Below are 12206 nucleotides of genomic sequence, written 5' to 3'. Positions count from 1 at the left end.
CATTAGACAAATGATACTGTTAAATTGTAATTTGTCACTTTGGTCTCCAAAACCCACTTCTCTACTAAAACAGCATAAAGGTTAAATAAAGATTATTAATACCATGTACTGGAATTTGTGGCTCATTAAAATCCATTTTCCACCTTAAAACTGAAGAAAACACCTTTTATATATTTTTCATTCCAGTAAAAGTACGCTACAACAATGGTCCTCGTCTTCCAAAATGGTGGTTCAGTGCAATTATTTGGCGTAATTACATGTTTTTGAATATATTTTTGGGCAAACTAGAGGTTTATTGTGTGGAGAAATTTACAAAATTAACCGGTAGTTACACAGATTATGTAATATCATTATTGTGTAACAATACAGTGACGGCTTTGGGTTTTTTGTGGTATTTGTATGATACTGTATGCACATGCTGGTCTTATTAATGACAACAACTGCCTAAAAATCTAATGTTAATTGTGGAATGTGGCAGATCAAGACTTTATTCAGAGAAATGCTTTTATGATAATAACGACCATGAGGAGTAATAGGCTGCCTCCATTTCATAATAATACAGTGCTTGGTTTTACTCTCTACATGGTTTTTAATGAGGAACTTAAATGACCTATCAGCCATGGCTATATAAAAGCACATAAGGATGAACATTACATGGATAACAAACACTTTATTGTCTTATCATTATCATGCTGTCATATGGGTTGGGGAAGTTTCAGATCTAGTTCACTCGCTGTAACCAAAGGGATACCTCAGGGGTCGATCTTGGGACCACTCCAATTCGTCATGTACATAAATAATATTAAGTAAGTAAGTAAGTAAGTAAGTAAGTAAATTTTATTTATAGAGCACTTTTCACAGACAAGAGTCACAAAGTGCTTTACAGTGCAGAATGCAATTAAAATATAAATCAAATGTCAAATCAAAATGTTTCTAGTGAATTTTCACTGTTGTTTGTAAGATTTATGGTTGATATCTGGCAGCTAAGACAAAGGACATTGTATACATAAGACATTTTTGCATATAAATTGAAAGTCATTTTGACATTTGAAGTTACGTTACCTTGTAAGCCAAGATAGGCTGAGCACCAGAAAAGGTGCAGTACACCTTAATACATATTTAATCAATCAAATCCACTTTTGTATGGATGATATAGTGATATATATCCCAACTGGTATGAAACTTGCTTGGATTAAACATAGTTTTAAATGCAGATAAAACAAAACTTATGTCATTATCACCTGCCAAATAAAAAAACACTAAACTTAAGGTTCTCACAGCTCTCAGCTGTAGTTTTTATCTCACTATTTGACTCAACAAGTATCATTTACATCCCTTATTCACTAACTGGTCAAAAAATGATACTGAAACTGGGATTTTATTTATAGAATCAAGTCTTGTCTTTTGTTTGAGCCGGAAAAGAGACTTTTTTGTCTGTGTTGGACTAGTTATGTGATGTACATGCATGCTTAAATACTCCAGACACTGGTTACAAGGCTGGAAGTTTAATAGTTCTGTAGTACTTAAATATTTGTAGTTAATCATACAATGACAGATCAAGACACATACTGCACTCAAAGATGTGAGATGAATTAAAAATACTGAACCCACTTACAATCTTTTACCTTGTTAAAATCGTAGATATCCTTGAATGTCTCATATGTGACACTTTAATGGTCTGGAGATTGATTAATGGTCTGTAGTCTTGAAAGGATAATAGGACTCTGGATGTGGGTTGGTCTTTTTACTCTGCCCATTTGTGTGCCCTTTCTGTCAGGGAGGAGGTTTCTTGCTGGGTTTCTGTGGAGCAGAGTCCATTTGTCCTTGGCCTCACCAGCGAGAACGGAGACCTACTGTTGGACGAGTGTGTTCAGGTCACAGAGGGCACGAAAACCCAGGAGAGACATTTGTTCCTCTTCAGAGACGTCATCATCTTCGCAAAACTCAAGTAAGAACCACAGATTATAATGGATATTCTAATGTAATGTGCGAAAGTCCTAGAAAACATTAGGTTTGTTTGTTTTGTAAAGTTCTAATGACTACATATGCGTTTCTTAAAGTCTTTATTAAGATCTAATCTGGATTTATGTGAAGTCTGTACAGCAGTAAAAACAATTTTCTGGAAAAAAAACACCTTCTAATAATCAAAGTGGTAGTATTTAATGTGATATCCCTTTGCACTTGAACCCTTTTGTTCAGACAATATGAGATTTATTGCACTAATTTTCTGATGTTTTACATCAGATTTCATTCAACACGTCAGATATTTCTAATCTTTTATGCTGCTTCTTGTCTTGGGGTCAGACTAAATAGTGACTTCAACTTTTACAACCCATTTAGTTTAGTTTTTTGTGTGTCTTTTAATGCTGGGTACATATTTCCTGTACTTTCTTGCATATTTCCTGCATTTTCCGAAGAAAAGAGTATAAGGAATAAATATGTATGCTCATTTAAACCCTGTAAGTAAGTAAGTAAGTAATTAAGTAAAGCTTTATTTATATAGCACTTTTTAAAACAACATGTTACAAAGTGCTTCACATAAAGGAGAGATAGATCAAATCAAATCAAATTTTAAGCCAATTTACAGAAACCCAACAGAATCCTCCAGGAGCACACACTTGTGATTGTAAAAGCAACAAAGCCAGAGGTGGCCTAAAATGTTTGCCATGTATATGCCATGCACTATGCCCATAAAGTTGGAATAATTTTGTATTTAGGCACATTCCTCCTTTTATTCCTATTTATACACATCATTCATCACCTTTGACAAGATACAATAATTACGTACTGAGTCCCAGTTATACTTTAAATCACATTGTCACAATCATTTCATGAGAAGAGGTATAAATATTTCATGCCAACTTCATGGGCACTGGTGTATATATATGAATAAAATCAAGGTATGATTTTCATTCACTGAAATCTGAAGCGACACCTTTACATTACTGCTGAATCACCCGATGTTGTGATGTTGATGTGACATTTGAGTAATTTTCTGTAGAAGAATGGGCATGTATTGAGACAGCTGCAGCGAGAGACTGAAAGAGGAAGTAAAAACAAAACTATACAGTCGGACTGTTAGGGAATCTCCCAGCGTGCAGACCAGTTATAGTTAAATAAGGAAAGGAAAACATGGTGATTCCCTCAAAGTAGAGTCACATGAGGGGAAACTCAGCAGTTTTTGTCTTTACCTAAAATTCTGTTGTATTTAAATGAAACCTAAAATTCCAGAGGAAGCTAATTTTAGTTCTCACTGATTTTCTGTCACATTAGTAACATGCAAAAAGAGAATCTGTACCTAATTTAGAATCAGACAGAAACTATAAATACTATGTTTTTTATTACATGGTCTCTGTTAATTAATATACCAATAGTGAGTTCATTTACATATCACCTTTAAAAAGAAATGAAAAGAAACACAGTCCAACAGCAGACAACAGAAAAACATATGGACATCTTGAATGCAGAGATGACATGGACAGATATAGTAAAATAGAGAGGGGGTGGGATCTAATTTCAGAAAAAAAAGTGTTACACTCAACGGTGAGAGACAAGTTGTGTTTTGATCCCGTCTGGCTTATACCATCATTTACACATATGTTTTTCAAATTAAAAGATAGTTTTACAAGGCAAGAAAGTTGAGTTTATGGTATAGCTGTTCAAGTATTAGAATGTGAAAACATGTAAAATGAAAGGCTACACATCTAAAAGTCGTGGAGGTGACGCCAAAACTGTCACTGTGGACCTTCAACTTCACTAGATTCATAGTGATTTTCACCTATTTTAATACTTTTTCACCTTGAAGTTTGAGAAAAAATATTCCAAGTGGCTGCTTTGGTGTTGTTGAAGTGTATCACGTGATGAGAGATGCAGTCCATTTAGCTGTTTCACACAGAATGAACAGTTTTCGTTACTATCTTTGACACAAACTGCAACTTGGCTTTTTCTTTTCTTTGCTTGTAAAATCATCTTTACATATGTGTGACTTCCATATCTCTCCATCAACTACTGTACATATTTTTTTTCATTTACATAGTTAGGTCCCATGGTACACAGCAGAAGGAGCAGGACTTGGACTGTTTAGTGAACATAAGATGACAAAAAAAAAAACAAAAAAACAGCCCAATGCTAGATAGAGTAGGAAATACAAAAAGATAATGAACATGGTGAATGCAATTAAAAAACTGTCACATCAGGAAATAAAGCAGTAAAACCAAAAAGGAGAAAAAATACGACAAAAACACAACATCAACACATCATGAAGAAACAAGAGGATGTTTGCAAAAGATTACATTTCAGATTTATCATACACTATATTTATTCTGTAATTAGATTAGATTAGTTTTAGATGCAAAATTGGATGCACTAATGCCGCGTTTCCACTACGTGGTATCGGCTCAGCTCGACTCGGCTCAGCTCAGCCTTTTTGCATTTCCATTACGAAAAACGACCTGGAGTCTGGTACCCGGTACTACTTTTTTGGTATCACCTCTGCCAGGACTAGGGACCAGGTGCTAAAACGTGACGTGTAAACACTGCAGACCACTGATTGGTCAGAGAATTGTCTCTGTGACACTGTGTTTTACAATAAACAGATGCGGAAGTTTACAGTAAATATAGTGGTAGGTTAATCCACATGGTAACAGCCCAAAAAAAACTACACCATAGTTTGTCAGATGTAAAAATTCAGCGTGAGCTTGACGAGACAACATGCAACGAGTTTATCAGCAACTCTCTGAGCAGACGACACAGAAGTAACGCACCGCATCGCTATGATGTCCAGGTACTGTAAAGTCTGTAGTATCCTGTAATGGAAACGGTCGCCAGGAAGAGTACCTGGTACCCGAGTCGAGTTGAGCCGAGCCGAGCCGAGTCGAGTCGGTTCCACGTAGTGCACAGGCCCGCCAAAGGGTCAAATCTGGCCCACGGGATGAATTTGTGAAATGCAAAAATTACACCAAAGATATTAACAATCAATGGTATAAAAATCATTTTAATTCACGTTCCACATACAGACCAATAAGATGTCAACTGGGTCACACCAGTAAATTATTGTCACAATAACCTATAAATAATGACAACTGCAGATTTTATCTGTGTTTTAGTGTAAAAAAGTAAAATTATATGAAAATGTTTATATTAACAAACTGTCTTTTTACAAAAAATGTGAATAACCTGAATATGAACATCCTGAAATGTCTTAAGTGAAATAAATGCAATTTTACTGATATTCTGCCTGTTACTAAATGTTTTGTGTATTTGTAATTGTCATGTAAGTTGTAACGCGCATGTTTAAGTTATCAAGTGATAAAACGAGGCAGAATATTGTTCAAATTGCACTTGTTTTTCTTTAGACATTTCAAGTTGTTCATGTTATTCAGATTTTTAAGGAAACATTGTAGATCTAAACATTATCATAATGTAATTTTACTTTTTTCACTATTGTTATTTTACTGTTCTGGCCCACTGGAGATCATATTGGGGTGAATTTGGCCCCTGAACTAAATGAGTTTACCACCCTGACGTAGTGGAAACGTGGCATTAGACACTATTACATGGAATTATATTTTAATTTAAAAGCAAACAGAACATTGTTGATCTGTCAGTGGTCACAGTGTTATGGCTGACTTATGTATTTAGTGTTCACTGATGACCAGGCATGGTTCAGGTAGAAAGGGGTGTGGTCAGGCACTCAGAGGGAGGGGCTTAGACCACCTAAAACTGAAGTCATGTATACGCTTAGGTGGATATTTATTAAAACGCCCATTTCCCCACTTTCATTCTTACACACTAGATTGTTTACAGAAAACTTTTCATCTACACAGACCCACATAAATACACCCGTAGTGCTACCATGGGGTTAGGGTTAGGATAAACAAAAGTTGCGTTTTTGTCGCATACTTGGACGTCTGGGACCCTATAACTTAGTTTCCCCAGTTTTCTAAATGAATTTTTAGAAATAATTGCTTCCAGTGACCTAAACCAGAGTGGATGAAAGGCAAAAAATGTGAAAATATCAGTTTTTACAGATACCCGGTTACATGTATACATGATAACAGAGAGAAAGACCCCCCTATCCAGGTCACAAAGGTCAGTGACTATAACAGACACCACTGTAGAAGTCAAATCATGTTTAAAATATTAAACATGCATGTACAGTAGTTTAATTTTTTTTTTTTCCATTCATCACTACACTGTATTGCGTCTATAATAATAATCATTAAACAACACAACCGTATAAAGCCACATTAGCAAATATCAAACATATATTTCTATAATAACCAGCTAAAAATCTTAAACGTTTTGTTAAATGTGGTGCAGTCACCAGTCACAGACATCAAAAATCAACAGTTCTGATAAATGAAATACACCTGCATCTGCTTTTTTAATAGAACTCTTTGAAGCTTAGATTTTTTGGGTTGTTAAGTCATGTGTCGCCTTTCTATTTACGGTGAACTCAGGTTACACAGCGGCTCAGTCAGAGCTGTTTGTCAAAGCTGGTGGAAGTTTTGTAGCTTTTGAGTGGGAGGGCAGCAACATTCATTTCTATACCACAACGTGCCCACACAGCTGGGATGTCGGTGCGATACAGTAAACATACATGTGAGGTTTTTTTGAGTTTGTCGCTGTGCATTCATACAGCTACAAATACTAAATCATTATGCCAGTAATGAGCCTTTATGTGTCATACATTTCATTTGACAAGAACACACATTAATTTCTAGTCATACTCTATATTGCACTAATCAGAAATAGAACCTGTAAAAACCCCAAATCAGACATGTTTATCTGTTTAGAGTTATTTTTTTGTGTTAAGTGCTTGTGTTATATGTTGTTTTGAAGGCTACACATTTCTGTTTAGAGCATCAAGCAGATCCTCTCAGGCCCAATAGTTATTTTTCATGTTTTTATAGTGGAAATGTTATTAATGTAAAGATCAGGTGACAGTTTAAGGCAGTTTAAGACATATATTCTCTGGTAGGTGAACTTTTCTCTGTTAATATTATCTCTTTGGAGTCCAAACATAGTAGCATACCCTTCTGAAACATCCTTGAATACCCGAAAAGATAATGACAATTCCCTTCATCTTTTTAATATGTTGTTTTGGACAGAATGGAGGTCAGATGAACTGAAGAACAAATTTAATGAAGCTCTTAAGGTTTATATAGTGCTACTTTTTCAAACTAAAGTGATGAGTTTTGTTTTTTCACGGTATTGTTTGAGACACTCAAATGAGAGATCCGAGAACACACAAAATGATGAAAATATATTCAATCCAAAGTATGTCATTTCTGCATTTAGAACTCTTCTTTTTGCAGGTAAGTGCAGCAGCCCTGAGGGGAAAACACAACAGCATTGCACTTATCCCGACATGCATTTCATGAAACACGACAACTTTTCAGAAAACACACAAAATGTTTTACAAAACACATGAAAACATATTTCATAAAACACAACATCTTACAAAACAACATGCCACAAAACAGAACATGTCAAAACTAAACATGTTGAAACACATTTCAGGAAAATGATGCATAACAACACAAACAAAAGTCAATACAATACATAAGACACATGCTACAAAAGACCAAAACACAAAATTTCAGAAAAAATGACAAGTGACATAAAAAAGCATTTCACAAAAAAACAATATGTACCACAGAAAATAGGTCAAAAAGCAGGGGTGTTATAGAAAAATTATACATCAAACACACTTCACAAAAGGCCAGATTTCACAATACACAACATTTCAGAAAAAAAAGACAAATGACACAAAACAAATTGACAAAACACAATATGTAACACAGTATGTTATAAAAAAAAACATGTCAAAAAGCAGGAATATTTTAGAAACATTATACATCAAGCAAACTTCACAAAACGCAGAAGTTCACAAATCACAACATTTCAGGAAAAAAATGACAATTGACACAAAAAAAAATCACAAAAAAACAATATGTAACACAGTATGTTAGAAGAAACATGTCAAAATGCAGGAATATTTTTGAAAAATTACACATCAAACAAAGTTCACAAAAGATAAAAGTTCACAAATCACAACATTTCAGAAAAAAACATTTTAATCACATATATTGCAAAACACGATATTTAAAAACACCACAATGCGACATATAACACACCATTACATAAAACACATCATTCCTCAAAACACAAACGTCACAAAAAACACCATGAAAAATTACACATATCAAAACACCACTTTTCATGAAACAAAAAAAACGGATAATAAATAAATTAATATTCTAGAATCACAACTCACACAACAGACAAATACAGAACGTATACATTAGTTGCTGCTGTTTGTTATTTGTGTTGAACTGTAGATCAGAGAGGCTTGGTACTATACACTGTACCATGTTAATGCATCCACTCGCTTTTCCCAGAAGCTGCAGGTGATTCAGGTTTCGTCTCCTCTGACTCTTTATTCCTTTTAATCTGTGCGCTCTCCGGGATACAGTCGACACTAGTCTGCCTCAAACACACACAGGTCGAAAGATCAGAAAACACTGTGAAAACTGAAGGAAAAAATGTCCACAAGCCATTTCTGAAGCACCTTGTTGAACCTGTTATGGATCTATTTATTCCAAACATCAACACTACTCCTCACTTAACACTCAATATCCACATACAGAAGAACGTGTCCTTGATTTCCCTCCAGTGTATAATCTACATAATGGGATGCATGTGATTTTACTCAAATGCTTCTTGGTAATAGTATCTTCACGCTAAACGGCCAACATAATCATTTTAGCGCTCGTATCTATTTACTTACACAAATCTCAGTTTTTGATGCGAGTACACACTCTGTGGTCAGTGCTATAAATGTACGGATAATTGATTTACATGAAACTGTTTAAAGAAGGAACAAATGATCTTTCAGGTGTGAATTTTCGCTGGTTTCATGATTTGATTAAAACTGACAGTGACAAGGCTTCAGCTCAATATATCACCTTTATTACTGCACATGGCTATATTTTCATGAATTAACATGAGTTATAATGTCAATGTGAACTGCTTTTACTTTAGAAAGTGCTTCAGAATCAGGCATGTCACACAAACAGCTGTATGTTTTAACCCATAAAGACCCAATGCTACTTTTGTGGCAGTTCCCAAATGAATTTTTCTCTATATTTAACCTTTCTTAAGTGATTTATCATTATTGATTGTAATATTATCCTGCTTGTTTTATATTTTTTCAGCATAAATTGTGCATTTTCCTATATTTAATTGACTGATCATGTAGATGTCCATAAAAGCTCAGATCAAAGTTGTGGGTTATTATATCAGAAACAGAGAAAACTAAAGAAAAAGTGACTTTTGCAGCAAAGATATCAATAACTGAACATAAAAACAAGTGTCTCCATACACTGTCACTGATCAAACTTCATGGGTTTTACCGGTGAATCAATGTTGTAGAAGATGACGGAGCCTCTGAGCGTTGAAATGGGTCATATTTGATGAACATGAAAAGATAACAAATTGTATTTTACACTATTTATTTACATGTATTGATTGGATGAGCTGATCAATAGCTGTTAAACATTTTAGATCAGTAGATGATTTTGGTCGCCAGTGGCTGTTTGGGTCTTTATGGGTTAAAAACAAAGTCTATCTGCAGTGCATTACAGGTAGAGTAATGAATATTGACTGGTTTCTAATGTTTTGTAGCCTGAGTCAGATGCGTCTGGCACATGAACACATTTTAAACAGATGGTTTCCATTCAAATGTTCAGTAGATTATTCCTGAATTTTCAAAAAATCAGCAAGAGATAATGCAGATGTATGCATGTCCAGTCTATACAATTGAATACTAGGTGGGGATGAGTTTGTTCATCATCATCATGGTTTGAGTGTCTACGTTTCCTCAACCTCAGCACCCTTCGCACCTCCTAAACATCATCATCATGATCATCATTAAATCACTGTTTTAACCCATTAAAAGGTCATTCAAACCTAGATCAACTCACTGGAGCCATAAAAGATCATCTCATCTCCTTCCTTAAACAATATTTCCTGCAATCCATCCAAAACTGATCTCTCTTTACAACTTTTTTGCATTCCTTGTATTTTAATGCACCGCCATTCAATACTATTACCCCACCTCGTACCCTCCACATTTCCAAAAAAGCTTGTTTTAATTCGACATAATATTGTTAAAATTGAACTGAGTTTTTTCTTTTTTTTTAAAAGAAATTTCAGTTTGTTCATGTTATTCACATTGTTTTAACGATAATTGGTTGATGTAAACATTTTCATCGCATAATTTAACTTTTTTCACTCTAAAAACATAGAGGAAAGTTTGGAGTTGACATTATTTATAAATTATGTTATTATTTCACTGGTCCGGCCCATTTTAGATCAAATTTGGCTTAATGTGGCCCCTGAACTAAAATGAGTCTGACACCCCTGCTTTAAACAGTGAGATTTTCTTGAACATAATTAACTAGTTTTGGTGCCTAAAAATAACCAAAGTGTAACCGAAACTGAAAATTATGAAAATAATAAGTAAAAGTTAAGCACAACCCATTCATCCACAACCTGGTTCACTTAGGGACTTTTTTTTAACTCTTTAAACTGTCTCACCTAACTTCCTCAAATGTTTTATGTGGAAAGTCCAAAAGGTGAACTTCTGCTGGTAGGATAAAAAAGGAACTCCTGTATTTTCAGCTCCTGTTTTCTCGAGGCTAGAAAATCTAAATATATCACAAAAGACCCAGAGGAATAGAAAAAGAGGTTTATTTAGAAAACCAAAGTGTTTTCTTCTTCTGTGTGAGCAGGTCGACAGCCAGTTACCGCTTGAAGCACCGGGTGAACCTGGAGGACGTCTGGCTCTATGGGTTCGAAAGTGAGTCTGAGGAAGAGGAGGGAGCGCCGGGCGACATCGACCTCAGGGTGACCCTCATCCTGGCCTGGGATCTCACTGTGTGTTTGGTGTGTTTCTGGTAAGCTGACACAATACAGATGACTCACATACAAACAGAGGCGAGTTTTGACACACATGATAAAGCATGTGTCGCTGTTACGGCCCTCAGCTGACTGTGACACTGCAGTCTTACTCAAACACCTCACAGTCCACTGAGAACGTAAGCAGAAGATGATCACTTCACTGTTCTGCAACTAAAAATAGTACCAGATCAATACTATACCATCAGTACAATGCAAAAAAATACAATATAACAAGGCGTTACATCACGGATAGGTATCTCATATAGCAAGAATGAAAGTCTTATTAAAGCAAAAGTAGTTTGTTTTTTTTTTTTTTTTTACAAATTATTGTTAAATGTGTCAGTTATGTGTGTTTTAACGGTGTAATTTTGTAACTGTGTATCTGTAATCTATGCCAGGACTTTGTTGTAAAAGAGGTTCTCAATCTCAAAGTGATATGTATTTGTATTTGTCTTTATTTATTTAGTTACAGAACATTGTGTATTGACATTAGTTACAAACAACAAGATGCATGCACCAGATTTAGCAGGGAAGCTAATTTCCATCTGTTGTCCTGGACAAACGACTAACATAACAAACATTACTTAGATTACAAAGTCATAATATACTGGAAGAAAACCATTAAACATGACAGATATAGGAAAGTCTGCTCACACTGAATGGCTTCAGCTAAATACATAAAACGGGGCTAACATCCTAAAAATGCACTAACTTTCCTCGAGCAAGAATAAGATATAAACGATAGAATGGGAAAGAGAGAAAAAAGAGAGCAAGAAGAATAAATAAATAGATAAATAGGCTAATTATACAATTTGTTTCCCTGGTTAAATAAAGGTTAATAAAAATACAATTAAATGACAGATGCTGGCTTCAAAAACAGATGAAGCCTGATCCTGCTGTTTGTGTTATGTATGTTTTACCATGTTTGTAGTAAAATAAGAAAAATAAAGTTAACAAAAATATATTTAAAAAAACCCACAAATTTTAAACCAGTGAACACAACTCAGCAGGACTCTTTTCACTACAGCCACAGATGCACCACATACATCATCTCAAGCATAAGCATCAATATTTACTTCAGAAATTAATGAATAAAACATAAAAATGCTAATAAAATACAATATGCTCACCAAAACTACTGCAAATCCATTTCTTTCTTCATAGCAGTATATTCAATAAAGCGCTGAAGCCCTGCCCCTTCCACTTTGAATTCATATAAAATATGGGCAGTTTTTTTT

General features: G+C 34.8%; 1 protein-coding gene across 1 annotated transcript in view; it reads left to right on the top strand.

The window, feature by feature from the left end:
• The window catches only part of tagapb (T cell activation RhoGTPase activating protein b), a 46608-nt gene that overhangs the window by 23561 nt on the left and 10841 nt on the right, over nt 1–12206 (top strand). Inside the window, exons 3-4 of the mRNA XM_030127748.1 lie at nt 1778–1948; nt 10800–10964. Coding sequence (XP_029983608.1) covers nt 1778–1948; nt 10800–10964 — 336 coding nt within the window. The remainder of the gene's footprint in view (nt 1–1777; nt 1949–10799; nt 10965–12206) is intronic.

This window comes from Sphaeramia orbicularis, chromosome 24, assembly GCF_902148855.1.
Source record: "Sphaeramia orbicularis chromosome 24, fSphaOr1.1, whole genome shotgun sequence".
In the NCBI taxonomy this organism is placed as follows: domain Eukaryota; kingdom Metazoa; phylum Chordata; class Actinopteri; order Kurtiformes; family Apogonidae; genus Sphaeramia; species Sphaeramia orbicularis.
The sequence above is the reverse complement of the archived record's forward strand: the minus strand, read 5'-3'. Positions and strand labels throughout refer to the sequence as shown.